This window comes from Mytilus californianus, unplaced genomic scaffold (genome assembly GCF_021869535.1).
Source record: "Mytilus californianus isolate M0D057914Y unplaced genomic scaffold, xbMytCali1.0.p SCAF_13, whole genome shotgun sequence".
Lineage (NCBI taxonomy): Eukaryota > Metazoa > Mollusca > Bivalvia > Mytilida > Mytilidae > Mytilus > Mytilus californianus.
This window is the reverse complement of record NW_026262615.1, coordinates 2,352,328-2,374,220: the sequence shown is the minus strand read 5'-3', so window position 1 is coordinate 2,374,220 and position 21,893 is coordinate 2,352,328. Positions and strand designations below refer to the sequence as shown.

The window sequence follows — 21,893 nt, the reverse complement described above, 5'->3', positions numbered from 1 at the left end:
TGGATCTTTGATAATGTAAAGTTTCTTTTATACCTGCATGTCTACGAAGACTTTGATCTAAAAGGCTTTTTAACATATATAATTTAATCATAATCAGTAAAGAAGGCTAGAAGCTTCAGTGTGTGCACTCTTGTTTACTGTTTGTTTTTTTCAGAATTATGTTTTTAAAATTTGTTTTCTGGTATTTTACAGAGATAAAACTGTCTACAAAATGTGTAATAGATATGGAGCCTACACAGACAGTCCTCTACAGGTAAGATTCCATCAAACCACAAAATGTGTACTAGATATGGGACCCACACAGACAGTCCTCTACAGGTAAGATTCCATCAAACTACAACGTGTAATAGATATGGAACCCACACAGACCGTCCTCTATAGGTAAGATTAAATCAAACCACAAAATGTGTACTAGATATGAAACCCACACTCACTGTCCTATACAGATAAGATTCCATCAAACTACAACATGTGTAATAAATATGGAGCCCACACAGACTGTCCCCTACAGGTAAGATTCCATCAAACCACGAAATGTGTAATAGATATTGAACCCACACAGACTGTCCTCTACAGTTAAGATTCCATCAAACCACAAAATGTGTAATAAATATGGAGCCCACTCAGACTGTCCTCTACAGGTAAGATTCCATCAAACCACAAAATGTGTAATAAATATGGAGCCCACACAGACTGTCCTCTACAGGTAAGATTCCATCAAACCACAAAATGTGTAATACATATGGAGCCCACACAGACTGTCCTCTACAGGTAAGATTCCATCAAACCATGGCATTCTGCAGTAACAACAAGCCCGGCAGCCCAGGCCAGTAAAAATGTTTTAATTGCAGTAAAGTCCTTCTTAAAAGAGGCCTGACAAAATGTGTGTTATTAAGTCTCCCAAACGAAGTTTGGGAAGACTTATTGTTTTTGCTCAGTTCTTATTATTATTATTATTCTTCTTCTTCTTCCGCCGCTTTTAAATTTGAACTTGTCCGCACCCGTTCTCCAAAACCGCTTGTCAGATTAACTTAGGGTTTCACAATATGTTAGACTAACATGTCTAGTGGTGCAATCAGGGTTTTGTTTGTGCAATGGGGTTTATAAAGGGGTACTTTGAGGGGCAAAAAGAAAAGAGGGTTTTACTATAGAACCCTATGGGATTTTATTTTTTAAAATTTTCAAATGATTATAAATTGAAAACCGTTCGTGATAGACACAATCTTTTTAATTGAAAATGTTCTAAATGATAAAGCCCATTAAATGAAATACAGGGTTAGTCCCCAGGGGTCACCCCACCCCCTGCCATTTAAGAAAGTTCTAATACCTTGTAAGTGGTCAAGATCCCCACCCCTAAACCATATATATTCTGGTTTGTCATGCTAAGATGGTTTGAATGATATACAGGGTAAGTCCCCAGGGGTCATCCCGACCCCCTGCCATTTGAGAAAGTTCTTATATCTTGTAAATGGTCGAGATCCCCACCCCTAAACCATATATATTCTGGTTTGTCATGATAAAGCACATCAAATGTTATACAGGGTTAGTCCCCAGGGGTCACCCCCACCCCCTGCCATTTAAGAAAGTTCTAATATCTTCTAAGTGGTCAAGATCCCCACCCCTAAACCATATATATTCTGGTTTGTCATGCGAAGATGGTTTGAATGATATACAGGGTTAGTCCCCAGGGGTCATCCCGACCCCCTGCCATTTGAGAAAGTTCTTATATCTTGTAAATGGTCGAGATCCCCACCCCTAAACCATATATATTCTGGTTTGTCATGATAAAGCACATCAAATGAAATACAGGGTTAGTTCCCAGGGGTCACCCCCACCCCCTGTCATTTAAGAAAGTTCTAATATCTTGTAAGTGGTCAAGATCCCCACCCCCAAAACCATATATATTCTGGTTTGTCATGCTAAGATGGTTTGAATGATATACAGGGTTAGTCCCCAGGGGTCATCCCGACCCCCTGCCATTTGAGAAAGTTCTAATATCTTGTAAATGGTCGAGATCCCAACCCCTAAACCATATATATTCTGGTTTTTCATGATAAAGCACATCAAATGAAATACAGGGTTAGTCCCCAGGGGTCACCCCCACCCCCTGCCATTTAAGAAAGTTCTAATATCTTCTAAGTGGTCAAGATCCCCACCCCTAAACCATATATATTCTGGTTTGTCATGCGAAGATGGTTTGAATGATATACAGGGTTAGTCCCCAGGGGTCATCCCGACCCCCTGCCATTTGAGAAAGTTCTAATATCTTGTAAATGGTTGAGATCCCCACCCCTAAACCATATATATTCCTATTTGTCATGTCTCGAACATTTGAATGACGTATACGGTCAGTCCACAGGGGTTCCCCTCACCCCCAATGTTCTAATATCTTGTAAATGGTTGAGATCCCCACCCCTAAACCATATATATTCCTGTTCGTCATGTAATGAACATTTGAATGACGTATAGGGCCAGTCCCCAGGGGTTCCTCCCCACCCCCAATATTCTAGTATCTTGTAAATGGTCGAGATCCCCACCCCTAAACCATATATATTCTGGTTTGTCATGCCAAGATGATTTGAATGATATACAAGGTTAGTCCCCAGGCATCACTAATGCATATAACTTTACTGGACCAAACCAATTTTCACTGGACGTTGCCCAATGTCAGGCGACCCTGGGAATTACGAATTATGGGAGCTTCGTTTGGGAGACTTCGTAACAGCATCCTGTTACAATCATTTCTTGTTATATATACTATTGTACTGTGGATTTATTATTATTAAGGGACGACATCAAAAGTTCAATGTAGGATTAAAAACTTAATTCACATAGTTTTTTCACTGACCCCCCCACCCCCCTCTTAACTTAATTTGGGAAAAGTTGATTGATCAATATGGATATATGTAAAATAGATTTTGGATAAACAAAACTTGCAGCAATTTTAACCCCCCCCCACCCACCAAACTATTTGATTTAAGTTTTTTATCCTACATTGATCTTTTGATGTCGTCCCTAATGGGATACCAGTTTTTGTGGGTATAGGCCTAGGGAAACCACACATCTAAATGTTCAACCAAATACACATTTTATAACGGCTTGTATACAGACTTTAACAAATCCACAAAATCCAGTATCCACAATATAAGATGTATCATGTCTCAAACCTTGAAAGTTGTTATCCACGAAAATAAATGCACTCCCCCCCCCCCCCTCTACATCCTGCAGTATATAGGAATGTCATTACCAGTCAACATGTATAAATTTGCCATTCATCCATATTTAGTAGCTATTGGGTGATCTTAAGTTCCTGTACTTTTAATATTGGTGGGCGACGGTCTCATTAGTAATTGAACATATATCTTTTTATATGTCTATATAAGACACGAAGTTATGAGCTCATTTGTGAATTGAAACTTTAATCATCTTCACATTAATTCTCTAACAGCATGACAATTGCTTCTAGTACTGATACATCTTTTCTAATATTTTGTCTAATTCTAAGATTTAGAATATTGCTGTATTTCTTTATATGGAAGTTGTTAATGACATTGAACAGGGAAGCACATTGATAGTTTATCAAATTTTTCAAGCATAAATGATTTTAAATGCAAACTGGTAAGATTGTAAAGGGAAAATATGAAAATGGGATGGTTAAATTTGAATGACATTTTTTTATATCATACTTTTGTATCTGTAGAGTCATTAATGTATTCAATAGAGCGAAATAATTGAACAAACTGAATTTTTCATAAAATGCAAATGTAGTGGCTGTGTTATCCCTCTCTTTTGTGAAATCTCTTTTTTCAACTTAAAAGTAAGAGATAATTAATAGGTCTCTGTTATCTATTTACTACATTTGACTGACTCACATCATTTACTGAAAGGTTTATGCAAATGGTTTGGCACAACTTTTTGGAAATTTGATTTTCTATGCTTTTCAACTTGGTATTTAATTTAGCCTTGCAACTGTTTTGAATCTAGCACTGATGAGTCTTATATGTAGACAAAACATGCATCTGATGTAGCAAATTATTAGCTTGGTATCTTCCACAAGATTTAACATTTCTGTAGTCTGTAGATATGAGATCATTTACAAATGATTGCAGTCTGCAGTTAATCTGAGAGAGTAGCACCATTGTTTTTTAAACGTGTATCAAGATTGTAAATAATGATCCATTGAATGGCAGTACTAAAATTTGTTGTGTCTGTTTTGAATCATTAGGTTTACAAGCAGTCATACAATCCTTAACTGTGTTGAACTTTTTATACGTCGCAAAAGTTTTTGTATATTGGTATCACGTCATCGTCAGCGTTGTTGTCGTCCGAAGACATTTGGTTTCCAGCCATTAACTTTAGTTTAAGTGTAACCAAAAGGTTCAATACCACAAAAGGAAGGTTGGGATTGTTTTTGGGGGTAATGGTCTAAACCGTTTAGGAATAAGGGGTCAAAAAGGGACCAAAACAAGCATTTTTCTAGTATCAGGACAATAACTTGTGTATAAGTATTTTGATTGCTCTGAAATTGTACCAAAAGGTTCAATACCACAAGTAGAAGGTTGGGATTCATTTTGGGGGTAATTGCCCAAACCGGTCAAAAGAATTAGGGGCCAATTTTGGAGGGGGGGAAATTTTTTTACATCGAAAGGAAATTCTTTTCAAATATTTTTTTTGGGGGGGGGATCAATTTGTTTCCCTCTAGATTTAAGAAATTGTCAATTTTCCAAAGAAAAAATTTGGGGGTCACAATTTATTTTGCTAACTCTTTGTATATAGTCTGAAAACAGATTTACTAAGTATTGCACAACAGCAAGAAATCTTCAATTGAATATAAATTCAAATCATACAACCAATTTTAAGTTCTTTGACTACATTTATTCTGTGTCAGAAACCTATAATGTGTCAAATATTTAATTACAATCCAAATTCAGACCTGTATCAAGCTTGAATATTGTGTCCATTTTTGCCCCAACTGTTCAGGGTTGGACCTCTGTGGTCGTATCCAGCTGCGCTAGGCGAAGCCGTTTAATAAAAGTAGTGTCATCAATTCACAGTGAATTGATTATCTAAAATTCATGTTCAGTACACACAAGAGAATTCAGTCAAAAATCTGCATGGTATCTAAAAGCTGAAAAAAACATTTAAGGCTAGTTTTAATATTTGGTTAAACATTCTATTCAATGGTAGTTTGGTCATCAGCCATAGTTCTAACATGGGTCGACTTTATCATTTCTTCACAAGATTGAATTCTTTATTAATTTTCAACCCCTATGTTCTATATGCTAAAAAACTATACTCCTTAAATGATACAGGTTAAGTAAGGTCCTATTTGGCCAAAATTTTTTAAACAAGTTGATTTTTTGTCTTGCCTGCAAAGGGCTGTATGAGATATTGCTATCTTTTGGCATCTGTTGTTGTAGTCCGTCATCATCGTCGTCAGTTGTCTTCATAAATTAAACTTTTACCAAATCTTCCCTGGAACCACTGTACCAATTTCAACCAAACTTTAACTGAATGAACCTTAGGGTATATCATGTATACAGTGTAAAGTTTGTGTATTTTGTTCCTGCAAATCAAACGACATGACTGCCATTGCTGGAAATAGAACAGATGGGTAAAATGCATTCATTGTATTAATTAATATCTTGAAACTGTTAATAGATAAAGCAATTCTGACAGAAACCAAAATGCTCAGATGTCTAAATCTACCTCCCTTCCATAATCAGATTATCAATTGCCACATAATCTTTACAGCAATCTTGCAAAGGATATCACATCAACAGTAGTTAACTAATGTTCAAATCTAGTAAATCCATTTTAAATGCTCAAACCAAGTGAAAATAACTTGGGGAATGAAGTTCAACGAACCAATTTGAATTTTTTCTGTCAGTTGACTACATGTATTACGGAGAAGACATTACATCAGAACCTGTTTTAACGAGTCACAAGAATACAGATATCGTTGAGCAAGACATTAAATCTGCAGAAGATATTCATCAATTAATGAGTTTAGAAAGACCAAACAGATTATAAAACACCGAAGACCTAACTTTATTGAATTTTAACCAAATTACATCATAGCAGTTACTTTGTCAATAGGATGTCAATGTGTGCATCGATTCATATCAAGAAAGAAAATAATGAACTGTTGAATGGCATTTCTGGAATTCTTGTTTCGGTTCTGATTATATTAGATTAACAAGCAGCCTTACAGTCCATACACTGAATTGAACTTTCCTCTAAAGGCTTGAAATGTTAGGTAGTGAATTGATTATCTAAAATACATGTACTGGTACAGCCATTTCCACACAGTAAACATTCAATGAATCATTGTAAGATACAGTTGGGTGTTTCAGAATGATTTACTGGCAGTCACCTAAGCATCACTACTGTGGATTCATCATTATTCGTGGGATATCAATTTTCGTGGGTTGATATGAGCCACAAATTTAAATGTTCAACAAAGTATAAATTTTTTATAGGCTTTTATACAGACTTCATCAAAACCAGAAATTTATCAAATATCCATGAAAATACAAATTTCTCTCAATCCACGAAAATTGGTACCCGCACATATAAATGAATCCACAATGTTACAAAATCACCATAATTAGTGTTTTTTAACAGAACCTCTTGTGAACTTGACAGAATTTTCTTTGGATGTCATAGGCGGATCCAGGGGGGGGGGGCCCTGGGGCCGTGCCCCCCCCAATTGGGGGAAAAATTTGGTTGATCATATAGGGAATCATTGAAGCATGACTGGAGCGGGGCCCCCCTACGTCAGTCAGCATGCCCTTCCTTATGAAAAGTTCTGGATCCTAAAATTGGCTTAAAATTCAATAAAAATAGCATCTTTTTAAGTTTACTTCCCTTGAGAGATCGAGTTGAACTAAGTTTTCATGAAAATGACAAAATCCTTAGTTTGAGAATTAATTAACATCAACTAAATGATCCAAATTTTAAAACTGGGTTCAATTGTTAAATGTAAAAAATATCACACTTTAGATTCAGTTATATGTATAGATACCAATGTTTGTTGATTGAGGAAAAGAAATATTTTGTGTAAATCTATTTCTTACTCATTCTGTATGTGCCTGTTCCAAGTCATTCAGTGGTTGTATTCCATGTATTGTTTTGTACATGAACTAGTCCATTAGTTGTCTTGTTTGAATTGAAAACATTTGTCATTTTTGGGGCCTTTTATAGCTTTCTATGTGGAATGGGTTTTGCTCATTGTTGAAGGCTGCACCGTGACTTATATTAGCTAACCTTCTACATCATTTGGTCTCTGGAGGAGATTTGTGTCACTGGCAATGATATACCATTACCCAATCTTCTTATTTTTAAATGCTCTTCATACAAGTCTATATATGAACACTTATATTCAAATGTTGTTACACTTTACTGATGAAACCCACGTGAATTACAATCAGCAATAACAATAAATCAGGATTTAAAAATGGTTGAAATACTTTTTCTTGATCAGTAGATTTGCTTCAGGACTTCTCAATTTAGAAATTTTATTTTTTTTACCTACAAGAGTTAATTGTTTAAATGATCTTAAACTTTCTAATATCTTTACTCTTGCGTCAGACTCCCACATTATATTTGAGAACCATTAAAATGATATAACAATAAATGTCTGTAAAGCATGACTTCTTTCTGAATGAATTAAAACGATGGTCATTACATGTAATCCCGAGTCTAGCCTGGTATAATCTATTTAATCTATTATTGGTCAGGATAATCCTTCTTCTGTGACTTTGGCTGTTCAAATTGAAAAAAAAGTCACATTAAAAATTGGTTAATTTTTTATTCTTATTCCTTAATGGTATTTTTGGTGTATTTCAAAGGACAAGGTTTGATAAGACCACTTTTTTGGGTCCCTGTAATTGGTAATTAAAGAGTATAATAAATTTGCAGAATAAAATCATTCAGATATTCATAAAACATTAGCCTATCCGACATCTGTATTTTTTTTTTTATTTGTCCCCTATCGTTGAGGTCGAAGGGGACTTTAGGTTTGCACTCTCTGTCTGTCTGTCCATCCGTCAGTCCGGCAAATCAGCTTTCCACACTTTTTTTTAGCTCACCTGACCCAAAGGGTCAAGTGAGCTTTTCTCATCACTTGGCGTCCGGCGTCCGTTGTCCTGCGTCCGTCGTCCGTAAACTTTTACAAAAATCTTCTCCTCTGAAACTACTGGGCCAAATGCACCCAAACTTAAACACAATCATCATTCAAGTATCTAGTTTAAAAAATGTGTCCGATGACCCCGCCAACCAACCAAGATGGCCGCCATGGCTAAAAATAGAACATAGGGGTAAAATGTAGATTTTGGCTTATATCTCTGAAACCAAAGCATTTAGAGGAAATCTGACATAGGGTAAAACTGATTATCAGGTCAAGATCTATCTGCCCTGAAATTTTCAGACAAATCTGACAACCTGTTGTTGGGTTGCTGCCCCTGAATTGGTAATTTTAAGGAAATTTTGCAGTTTTTGGTTATTATCTTGAATATTATTATAGATAGAGATAAACTGTAAACAGCAATAATGTTCAGCAAAGTAAGATCTACAAATAAGTTGTCATGACCAAAATTGTCAGTCGACCCCTTTAGGAGTTATTGCCCTTAATAATCAATTTTTAACAATTTTTCGTAAATTTTTGTAATCTTTTACAAAAATCTTCTTCTCTGAAACTACTGATACAAATTTAACCATACTTGGCCATAATCATTGTTAGGGTATGTAGTTTAAAAAATTTGTCCGATGACCCCGCCAACCAACCAAGATGGCCTCCATGGCTAAAAATAGAACATAGGGGTAAAATGCAGTTTTTGGTTTATATCTCTGAAACTAAAGCATTTAATTAGAGCAAATCTGACAGGTGGCTAAAATCTTCATCAGATTTAGATTTATCTGCCCTGAAATTTCAGACAAATCCGACAACCGTTGTTGGGTTGCTGCCCCTGAGTTAGTAATTTTACAAAAATTTTGCAGTTTTTATACGACCGCAAAAAAATTTTTGTGGTCGTATATTGGTATGACGTTGGCGTCGTCGTCGTCCGGCGTCGTAGTCGTCGTCCAGCGTCGTCCGGCATCGTCCGAAGACACATTGGTTTTCGCACTCTAACTTTAGTTTAAGTGAATGGATCTTTATGAAATTTTACCACAAGGTTCAATACCACAAAAGGAAGGTTGGGATTGATTTTGGGGGTTATGGTAATAACAGTAAAGGAATTAGGGGCCAAAAAGGGGCCAAAAATAAGCATTTTTGTAACTTCCAGACATAACTTGTGTGTTAGTGTATGGATCTCTCTGACATTGTACCACAAGGTTCCATATCACTAAAGGAATGCTGGGATTGATTTTGGGGGTAATTGCCTCCAAATTTTAGGAATTAGGGGCCAAAAAAGGGGCAAAAAACAAGCATTTTTCTAGTTTCATGACAATAACTTGTGTGTAAGTGTATGGATCTTTCTGAAATTGTACTACAAGGTTCCATATCACAAAGGGAAAGCTGGGTTTGAGTTTGGGGGTAATTGCCCTAAACGTTTAGGAATTTGGGGCCAAAAAGGGGCCAAAAAACACATTTTTTTCTAGTTTCCAGACAATAACTTGTGTTCAAGTGTATGGATCTCTCTGAAATTGTACTGCAAGGTACCATACCACAAAGGGAAGGCTGGGATTGAGTTTGGGGGTGATGAATCATAATGGGGGTTCAAAAAATTTTGGGGGGGATTTATTTTTTTTTCCTTTTTTTTCTTTTTTTCCTTTTTTGTTTCTTTTAAAATTTTCCATTTTAAGTTGGTTATTTCTGATTTATATTTAAAATCAAATAATAATGATATGGTAGGAGATACACACCAAACAGGATGTGTAAATTATTATATAATAAGTATTGTGCAATAGCAAGAAATTTTCAATTGCACAGTATTGCACAATAGCAAGAAATCTTCAATTGCACAGTATTGCGCAATAGCAAGAAATCTTCAATTGCACAGTATTGCACAATAGCAAGAAATATCCAATAGCACAATATTGCGCAATAGCAAGAAATTGTCAATTGTACAGTATTGCGCAATAGCAAGAAATATTTAATAGCACCGGATTGTGCAAAAGAAGATACTTCCTATAAATTGCTTATTTCTTGACCAATTTCAATGGGGTTTTATTCTTGATTTCATGGGGTTCTTTAATATGCTGAATCTAACCGTGTATTTAGTTTTTGGATTTTGGGCCCCGTTTTTAAATTGGTCCACATTGAGGTCCAAAGGGTCCAAAATTAAACTTTGTTTGATTTCATCAAAAATTGAATTATTGGGGTTCTTTGATATGCCGAATCTAACTGTGTATTTAGATTCTTAAATTTTGGTTCCGTTTTCAAATTGGTCTACATTAAGGTCCAAAGGGTCCAAAATTAAACTTAGTTTGATTTTAACAAAAATTGAATTCTTAGGGTTCTTTGATATGCTGAATCTAAACATGTATTTAGATTTTTGATTATGGGCCCAGTTTTCAAGTTGGTCCAAATCGGGGTCCAAAATTAAACTTTGTTTGATTTCAACAAAAATTGAATATATGGGGTTCTTTGATATGCTGAATCTAACCATGTATTTAGATTTTTGATTTTTGGGCCCCGTTATCAACTTTGTCCACATTGAGGTCAAAAGGGTCCAAAATTAAACTTTGTTTGATTTCATCAAAAATTGAATTATTGGGGCTCTTTGATATGCCGAATCTAACCGTGTATTTAGATTCTTAATTTTTGGTTCCGTTTTCAAATTGGTCTACATTAAGGTCCAAAGGGTCCAAAATTAAACTTAGTTTGATTTTAACAAAAATTGAATTCTTAGGGTTCTTTGATATGCTGAATCTAAACATGTATTTAGATTTTTGATTATGGGCCCAGTTTTCAAGTTGGTCCAAATCGGGGTCCAAAATTAAACTTTGTTTGATTTCAACAAAAATTGAATATATGGGGTTCTTTGATATGCTGAATCTAACCATGCATTTAGATTTTTGATTTTTGGGCCCCGTTATCAACTTTGTCCACATTGAGGTCAAAAGGGTCCAAAATTAAACTTTGTTTGATTTCATCAAAAATTGAATTCTTGGGGTTCTTTGATATGCTGAATCTAACCATGTATTTAGATTTTGGATATTGGACCATAATAGGTGAATGTCCAATTTAAAATTTTTAAGTTCTTAGACCACATTCAATCTGTGTTAGAAACCTATGCTGTGTCAAATATTTAATCACAATCCAAATCCAAAGCTGTATCAAGCTTGAATGTTGTGTCCATACTTCCCCCAACTGTTCAGGGTTCGACCTCTGCGGTCGTATCAAGCTGCGCCCTGCGGAGCATTTTATTTGTTATTATCTTAGATATCATTATAATATCTAATATCTTATACTATTAATTATGATTTTAACCTTATTTTACATAATTTCCAAAGCATCAGTAAATACAGGTGAGCGACACAGGCTCTTGAGAGCCTCTTGTTCTTTATGCTTGAAGATATTGATATGATATTTGGTGTATTGTTTTATCATGACAAGTTACTGATCAAGTTTGAATTTTGTTTCGGTCTGATGATTTTGTGCAGAGTTATGGTCCTTTGACTTAGATAATTCACTAAAATAATCAGTTTTCCACACTTTTTTTTGTCATTCTTGAAGATATTGATTTGATAATTGGTATATAGTTTTATCATGACAAGTTACAGTTCAAGTTTGAATTTTGTTCCGGTCTGATGATTTTGTGCAGAGTTATGGTCCTTGGACTTAGAAAATTCACTCAAATAATCAGTTTTCCACACTTTTTTTCATCATGCTTGAAGATATTGATTTGAAAATTGATAAATAGTTTAATCATGACAAGTTACAGATCGAGTACAAATTTTGTTCCAGTCTGATGATTTTGTGCAAAGTAATGGTCCTTGGACTTGGAAATTCACTTAAATAATCAGTTTTCAACACTTTTTTTCGTCATACTTGAAGATATTGACTTGATATTTGTTATATAGTTTACACCATGACAAGTTATAGATCAAGTTAGAATTTTGCTCCAATACAATGAATTTTCAACTGGTAGGGGACTATGTATTGCCATGCAATACTCACAGAATGCTTGTTGATTATGTTTTACATATTTGCATTAGGGCTTTCAAATTCTTGCATTCATTATTTTGAGGTCTTGATATTCAGATATATATGAGCCTTGACTTTTCCCCAAACAATCATTTTGATTTAAGATTCATTTTTTCAAAGATGCTAATGTGGGTAAAATATCTTTTTCTTTAACTCCTTTGCTGATATTTATTTTGACCAAAAAATATGTGTAAAATGTCAATTATGGGTCAAAAATGTTGATGTTGACATGTTTATGAGGTCATAGTGAATACACAAGTAATTTGTCTGCACTTAAAGTGTCCATATTATACCAGACTTTTCAATTTTGATTAATTAGATGTACTAGCATAATTTTTAAAGGCTTGGGTAATGTTCTGGGACCAAATATTTATTATACTCCTTCTTTTAATTACTGAATACAAAGAGAAATATGTACTGTAAATCAAAAATATTGTTGGTCCAATTTTTAGAAAACCTCAAGCTTCAACTCCTTGTAATGGCACATTTTACAATATACCTTTTTACCTTTTAAAAAAAAACCTGTTGTTTGCACTGTTCTTTTGTGTGGGCAATGGACTTATATTGTAAATGGTGAGGACTTCTAAAAATGTAAATACAATGTACTCAATTTAGCATGTTTGAAAGATTTTAAATTTATAAAATGTGACTAAAAGATCATTCTTAAATTGAAGAACTTTGAAACCCATATGATCACTATACACTGAAACGCCAAAAAAAAGAAAGAATCTGAAATAAAATGGGTGAGTTATTGCAGAACATGTATGTTCATATTGATCTCTGCTGTTATATACAATAAACCATGATTTATGAGAATTCACTGTGATTAAAAGCATGTTTTGTTGTGTGTGATGTTAACATGAAAGTAATTTACTTTGAAAATTCTCAGAAATGTCAATAAAAATGATTAAGTTTGTTGATTAAAGCTCTTTATAAGGTTAAAACTTTTTTTACCCATTTCCTAGGAAGGAAACATTTTCTAGCGATACGTAGACATCAGTTAAAACACTGCACCTATTATTTATAGTTGGACGATGCAACTGATAGAGTAAATTTTCTTGCCTAATTAAACGTTTAATGAGGTGAAAGTTTCATTTTATAAATCATTGCCTTTCCAAGGCTCCTCTTATATCATAAACGTATGTCTAACCATTAGTAATTTATCATAGAACTTCTAAGATTTTTGTAACATGAAGAAAAAAGGTAATTGCCATTTTGAAATAAATCAACTTCTTTTAATCCATATTTATGTCAGAAAAATCGGTTGATTCTACAGATTTCTGACTAAACTAAGATTATTTATCAGTCTTCTGCAGAAAAAAATGTTTTATGTCTAAAACAATCAGACATCTTTGATAGATAGAAGTGTGCAGAAGAATCGTTATCTTGAATTGCATAGACCTTACATAATTAACCATTAATGTTTGACTATGGTTTTTTGGCTATTGAGTCCTCAGTAGGTATTTTTGTCAGAACTCAGTTAGTGTCAATTGACATTATAAATACAATCCTTAAACAAAACAACTCGTCAGCTGACATTATAAATACAATCAAATCCTTAGGAATATTTTCAATTGACTTTATAAGTAGACACCCAATCAATAGAATAAAAAAATCCTATCATTTGGCATTATAATTACAACTCATCCTAAAGAAATATTATTGTTTACCAACACTTTATCTACAACCATCATACATACAGTCAGTTTCATTTGACACTACACAACATAATACAGTCAGTGTCATTTGACACTGTTTGCACAACCCAATACAGTCAGTTTCATTTGACACTGTTTGCACAACAGAATACAGTCAGTTTCATTTGACACTGTTTGCACAACACAATACAATCAGTTTCATTTGACACTGTTTGCACAACACAATACAGTCAGTTTCATTTGACACTGTTTGCACAACACAATAGTCTGTGTCATTTGACACTGTTTGCACAACACAATACAGTCAGTTTCATTTGACACTGTTTGCACAACACAATACAGTCCGTTTCATTTGACACTGTTTGCACAACACAATAGTCTGTGTCATTTGACACTGTTTGCACAACACAATACAGTCAGTTTCATTTGACACTGTTTGCACAACACAACACAGTCTTTGTCATTTGACACTGTTTGCACAACAAAATACAGTCAGTTTCATTTGACACTGTTTGCACAACAGAATACAGTCAGTTTTATTTGACACTGTTTGCACAACACAATACAGTCCGTTTCATTTGACACAATTGCACAACACAACACAGTCTTTGTCATTTGACACATTTGCACAACGCAATGCAGTCAGTATCATTTGACACAATTGCACAACACAGTACAGTCAGTGTCATTTGACACAATTGCACAACACAATACAGTCAGTGTCATTTGACACAATTGCACAACAAAATACAGGAAATGCCATTTGACACATTTGCACAACACAATACAGTCAGTTTCATTTGACACAATTGCACAACACAACACAGTCTTTGTCATTTGACACATTTGCACAATGCAATACAGTCAGTTTCATTTGACACTGCACAACACAATACAGTCAGTTTCATCTGACACTATTTGCACAACACAATACAGTCAGTTTCATTTGACACTGTTTGCACAACACAATACAGTCAGTTTCATTTGACACTGTTTGCACAACAGAATACATTCTGTTTCATTTGACACTATTTGCACAACACAATACAGTCAGTTTCATTTGACACTGTTTGCACAACACAATACAGTCAGTTTCATTTGACACTGTTTGCACAACAGAATACAGTCAGTTTCATTTGACACTATTTGCACAACACAATACAGTCAGTTTCATTTGACACTGTTTGCACAACACAATACAGTCAGTTTTATTTGACACTGTTTGCACAACACAATACAGCCAGTGTCATTTGACACTGTTTGCACAACACAATACAGTCAGTTTCATTTGACACTGTTTGCACAACAGAATACAGTCAGTTTCATTTGACACTATTTGCACAACACAATACAGTCAGTTTCATTTGACACTGTTTGCACAACACAATACAGTCAGTTTTATTTGACACTGTTTGCACAACACAATACAGCCAGTGTCATTTGACACAATTGCACAACACAACACAGTCTTTGTCATTTGACACATTTGCACAATGCAACACAGTCAGTGTCATTTGACACAATTGCACAACAAAATACATTCAGTGTCATTTGATACATTTGCACAACACAATACAGTCAGTTTCATTTGACACTGTTTGCACAACACAATACAGTCTTTGTCATTTGACACAATTGCACAACACAATACAGTCAGTTTCATTTGACACTGTTTGCACAACAGAATACAGTCATTTTCATTTGACACTATTTGCACAACAGAATACAGTCAGCTTCATTTGACACTGTTTGCACAACACAATACAGTCAGTTTCATTTGACACTGTGTACAACACAGTACAGCCTGTGTCAACTGATACTGTTTGTACAACTCAATACAATCAGTTTCATTTGACACTTTGCACAACACAATACATTCTGTGTCATTTGACACATTTGCACAACACAATACAGTCAGTTTCATTGACACTGTTTGCACAACACAACACAGTCAGTTTCATTGACACTGTTTGGACAGCATAATACAGTCAAATGACACTTTAAATACAAAATTTAGAAATACTATTGCAACCAGTTTTGGTTGACATTATAAATATAACTCAAACAAATACAGTCTGTTTAATTTTTCATTATCAGTAAACCTTTTAGACCTATAGTCTGTGTCAATTGACGCTATGAATAAAACCAATTTTAGTTGATGCTACAATTGCTTACAACCCTTAGAAAAACAAAGTTTGATGCTACAATTGCTTACAACCCTTAGAAAAACAAAGTTTGATGCTACAATTGCTTACAACCCTTAGAAAAAACAAAGTTTGATGCTACAATTGCTTACAACCCTTAGAAAAACAAAGTTTGATGCTACAATTGCTTACAACCCTTAGAAATCAAAGTTTGATGCTACAATTGCTTACAACCCTTAGAAAAACAAAGTTTGATGCTACAATTGCTTACAACCCTTAGAAAAACAAAGTTTGATACTACAATTGCTTACAACCCTTAGAAAAACAAAGTTTGATGCTACAATTGCTTACAACCCTTAGAAAAACACAGTTTCAGATGGCAATATAAATACAGTTATTTAACAATATCAAACTGTAACTACAAAAGTAACACCCAGAAAGACGGTCAGTTTCTGTTGATCAAAATAATAATTCCAGGGCTTAAATTGGATTGATTTGAGCTAAAATTTGGATCATAAGAAGAGGGAGATCTTCATTGTTTTTTTTTAGATTAAAAAAAAAAGTCCAGGGTCAAGATCAAAGTTACTAAGAAATGAAGTAAAATTTGTTTATTAGATGAAGGAATATTACAACTGACTGCAAGGTCTCCATTATAATTAATTCCCTGCTTTATATCCTCTTTTTTGGAGACAAATTATACCACCATGCTAACAACTGTTTTTAGGAATTTGAATGATTGCTAGATTTTGACAATGTTTGTCCCTTACCTATATATACTTCTACAAAATATTCAATTTTTCCTGAATTCTTGTTTTTTTGGCACTTTCTGTAGATTTATATTCCCACATGTAAGTGCTAAAAGCTGTTAGAAATAATTTTGACATATACTGCTAAAAATAAGTTTACTATGGCTAGGGGTTAACTATATGTTCTTGCTCACTAAGGTAAAATATTTTGTTGTTTAATCATTCTTTTGATTGATTGATTGATTGATTGGTGCTTGTTTAATGTCCATTGGAAAATAATTCATGTATATTCAGAACGTTAATTATTTTGAGTGTATGTAATTTTTTTTGGAAGGACTGGTTTTAAGTGTAATCAAGGCCTGATAATGATTATGGAACTGTTAATAATCATTCTCAATATGATAGGTTCTTAAAATGCATACATGATATCATTAAGTAAGGAAATTGATCTGTCAAGCCTATATAAGTAGATGGTTTGTCAAGTCTTTATAAGTAGATGGTGTAATTGGTTGAAGCAATGTATTATTACAGGTTGTACTTTGTAAATACAGCTGTTTCACAAATCACGCTCAGTTGCATCCTCCAATTATTCATAGATAATTCGTTTTGTTTATAACCTACTGGTTCCCAGATATGATCTCTATGTTTCATCTCATAGAGACAATTAACACTTGTGAATTTTACCAATATAAATACACATGGATAGCAATTAAACTGAATTCTGAGGAAGACCCAAAGTGAAGGCAAGGGATGTACATAGTTTTAGTCGTAGAAGTTCGAGGCATATAAATGTTGAAAATATGTCGCAGATCCCATGATGTTTTGACCTTTGAAAAAAATAGTAGTGCATATGAACTTTCCATTCTAGGATATAATTTTTTACAAAACTTCATAGTAAAAGTGGCACAGTTTAAGCCATAAAAAGGAGTTTCTATGGGAAATTGTACTGTCTACATTTACAGAATTGCAGACAGATTTCGACTTCACCAAAATTGTCTCCCCATTAGGCAGATTGATTTTTTCAGTCTACAAACTGCAACTATTGTACTCTAAGGTAAAGCTCTGTCATGATAGCTCTTGATAACAGTTGATTTCTAGCACATTGTATCATTATGATCTGTACTTTAAAGTTGTATATTGGAAGATGCAAGTTAATGCTTTTAACAGATCAATCTCTTATCTATAAGAGGAATGTTTTTTTTTCAACAGAATTTATTAGTATGCATTTAAAAGATCCAAAAAGTGTTTGTACCTACCAAAATCGACTCTTTGTCTTTAATTAAAAAGACCTATGAATCGATTAGCTCTATTCAAGGATTTGACTCACTATACAAATCCTTGGCACTGTACTATAATTTGTGAATAAATAATTATAAAAACATACAAATAATCTTTTATTGTACAGCTACATCAGTCTTCACGCTCAACCACAGGTCCACTAGCCCAGGCTTGTAAAACTTCTGTTGGGCCTTTAAAAATCATCTCCACAGGCCAATATAATCTAACTAAAACTTTCTTAAAATTCAGCTTCTGGCCTTTAGATTCAAAAGCCTATTGTGAAGACTGTTACATTTTAAATGATCATCAGAACTGGTGTTAATGATGTATATCATATATTTGTTTACCATTTGTTGTTTTGTACATAAATCAGGTTGTTAGTTTTCTCTTTTGAATTGTTTTACATTTGTCATTTCAGGGCCTTTTATAGCTACTTTGTGGTATCGGTTTTACTCATTGTTAAAGGCCATACAGTGACTTATAATTGTTAACTTCTATGTCATTTGGTCTCTGGTGTCTATTAGCAATCATACCACATCTTCTTATTTTTATATTTCAGTGTTTGATAGTAGTGTCACATTAGTAATCATACCACATCTCATTATTTTATATTTTAAACAATCCAAAAAAGCCATCTCAGTTGTTTTTGTTTTTTTTTCTACCTTCTACAATAAAGAGTCCCATTTCTTTTGTTTAATTTGAACTGGATATCCACCTGAGCTTGGAGATGATCCAGTTTAATACCACAATGTAATATATTTAGTACATAGACCTTCCACTGAACCTTGTTATGAAAGCCAATGATAAATTATGACCAAAAAGAAATTAATTTTCACAATTATAGTGGCTAAGATGTTTGGGCTGATGGATCAATTAACTATTTGGAGATAATTGACTGTAATAAATGTTTATTATGTCTCACTGTTGACATCAATTTACACCTTATTTTTGTATCAAGAATCCCCACCATTATATTATATCATGATAGTTTTCCTTAGGGAGCTTGAACTTCTGATTGCCATGATAAGAAGGGTAGATAATTCCAGAGGAATCTTGGAATAAGCATAATCTGGTCTTAATTTTTAGTATGTGATATGTAAATTCAGGGAATTCAGAGTGTTACTGGTCTGATTATTTCTTTTAAATGTATTTACTTTGTAGTACTACAAGACTCTGGAGGATTTAGGGCTTGACATATTGTATCAGTCTTCATGATGAACCATAGCCCCCCCCCCCCCCCCCCCCCTTTTGCGGGATTTGGTTGATTATATAGGGAATCACTGAAGCATAAAAAGTTCTGGATCCGCCACTGTGAACTTTTAAAGTCATAGACTGTACACTTTTTTGAAGTAAAATTTTGTATGTAAGAAGTTTAAAACAGCCTGTAGTTGAAACTTTTACAGGCCCTATAGAAATGTTACAAGCCTGGACTCCCATGTCATCCTAATGGCTAAGGGCATAGTATATAAGTCTTTTTGGAAAGATAAGTGAATATTGCCGTCCGGATCTCTTTTTTATTATTAATTTTGTAGTTAGGAACGTCAAAGTATATTTTTTAACAGTGTAAAAACTAATTATTGAATCAAGTCAAATTTAGACGTCAAGAGGGTCATTATTGAACAGTCAAACACACAGCCACATTTGAATAAGAGATAACTTGATAAGTATATTATACTTCAGAGCTGTCTACTTTCCAGAAGGCTTGGCTCTTGATGTATTCCACTTCCATTTCTTATAAAAGTCATCTGTAGTTGATTCAAGAGCCATGTTTTCCATATTTGCACATTTTTTACGGGACCAATGTGTGGCACAGCTCACAGTTGATTATTTTATTTTTGAGAGATTTGGAATTATATAATAAATGTTTCATTAAAGTGATATCTCATATCAAAAGGGATTATTTTGTTATTCCAGATAACCTTATACCACAGTACTAGAGTGTGTGTCAAAACAAATAGCCCTATTGAATTCTATTTTATTATTCTTCCTTTTTTGAAAGAATTTCTTTTAAGGGAGCTACCATTTGATTTTTATAGGGGGCTAGGATGAAAAATTTTGTCCTGCATTTTTTTTTAGTTGTAATCTCTGTCCTGCCTTTTTATTTTTCACTCTATTTGGTCCTGCCTTTTGTTTTTATACGACCGCAAAAAAATTTTGTGGTCGTATATTGGTATGACGTTGTCGTCGTCGTCGTCGTCGTCGTCGTCGTCCGGCGTCGTCGTCCGAAGACACATTGGTTTTCGCACTCTAACTTTAGTTTAAGTGAATGGATCTTTTAGAAATTTGACCATAAGGTTAAATACCACAAAAGGAAGGTTGGGATTGATTTTGGGGGTTATGGTACCAACAGTTAAGGAATAAGGGGCCAAAAAGGAGCCAAAAAAAAGCATTTTCTTGTTTCCAGACAATAACTGTGGACTGGTGTATGGATCTCTCTGAAATTATACTGCAAGTTTCCATACCACAAAGGGATGGTTAGGATTTGCTTTGGGGGGTTATGGCTCAAACCGTTTAGGAATTAGGGGCAAAAAAGGGGGAAAAACAAGGTTGCCCTGGTTAATGGACAAATACTTTAGTACAAAACATAATTTAAAGCAGTGTAAGGGAGATAAATCAAATACATCATTGAAATTATCTCCCTTACACTGCTTTTAAATTATGTATAAAGTAATGGTTAATGAACAATAAAGATAATTTAAAACAGTGTAAGGGAGGTAATCCAAATACAACGTTTTGGTTACTTCCCTTACACTGCTTTTAAATTATGTTTAAAGAAATGCATATTTATAAATGAAGACCAGTAAAAATATCTGCAAATGTTGCATCTTTTTTTTTTACAAAAAAATCCATATGAAAGATTTGACACTATATTTTTAATTCTATTATAAAATAGATTAAGTTAGCACTATGGTAAATTTAAATGGGTAATTATGGTTGCCAACTCCATTGGAAATTTGAATTGAGATTATGACCATATCTTGAGGGAAAGAATTTTTTGGGGGAAAAAAGATTTGTAAAATCTTTGATCACATTTATTTATTTGTTATGCCGAATCGAACAGTGTATTTAGATTTTTAATTTTGGGTCCAGTTTTCAAATTGGTCTACATTAAGGTCCAAAGGGTCCAAAATTTAACTTCTTTGATATGCTGAATCTAAACATGTATTTAGATTTTTGATTATGGGCCCAGTTTTCAAGTTGGTCCAAATTGGGGTCCAAAATTAAACTTTGTTTGATTTCAACAAAAATTGAATATATGAGGTTCTTTGATATGCTGAATCTAAACATGTATTTAGATTTTTTATTTGTGGGCCCCGCTATCAAATTGGTTCATATTGAGGTCAAAAGGGTCCAAAATTAAACTTTGTTTGATTTCATCAAAAATTGAATTATTGGGGTTCTTTGATATGCCAAATCTAACCGTGTTTTTAGATTTTTAATTTGGGTCCCGTTTTTTAAATTGGTCTTCATTGAGGTCCAAAGGGTCCAAAATTAAACTTAGTTTGATTTTAACAAAAATTGAATTCTTGGGGTTCTTCGATATGCTGAATCTAAACATGTGTTTAGATTTTTTATTATGGGCCCAGTTTTCAAGTTGGCCCAAGTTGGGGTCAAATAAAACTTTTTTTGGTTTCAACAAAAATTGAATATATGGGGTTCTTTGATATGCTGAATCTAACCATGAATTTAGATTTTTTATTTGTGGGCCCCGCTATCAAATTGGTTCATATTGAGGTCAAAAGGGTCCAAAATTAAACTTTGTTTGATTTCATCAAAAATTGAATTATTGGGGTTCTTTGATATTCCAAATCTAACCGTGTATTTAGATTTTTAATTTTAAGTCCCGTTTTTTAAATTGGTCTACATTAAGGTCCAAAGGGTCCAAAATTAAACTTAGTTAGATTTTAGCAAA

General features: G+C 33.9%; 1 protein-coding gene across 5 annotated transcripts in view; it reads left to right on the top strand.

Moving 5' to 3' along the window:
• The window catches only part of LOC127722989 (kinesin-like protein KIF13B), a 190,781-nt gene that overhangs the window by 16,644 nt on the left and 152,244 nt on the right, over positions 1–21,893 (top strand). For 4 of the 5 annotated variants that reach the window (XM_052229394.1, XM_052229396.1, XM_052229395.1 and 1 more), the window contains exon 2: positions 193–253. In XM_052229394.1, coding sequence (XP_052085354.1) covers positions 193–253 — 61 coding nt within the window. Of the gene's footprint in view, positions 1–192; positions 254–296; positions 319–21,893 lie in introns of those variants that run through there. The other variant, XM_052229397.1, reaches the window with a different exon arrangement.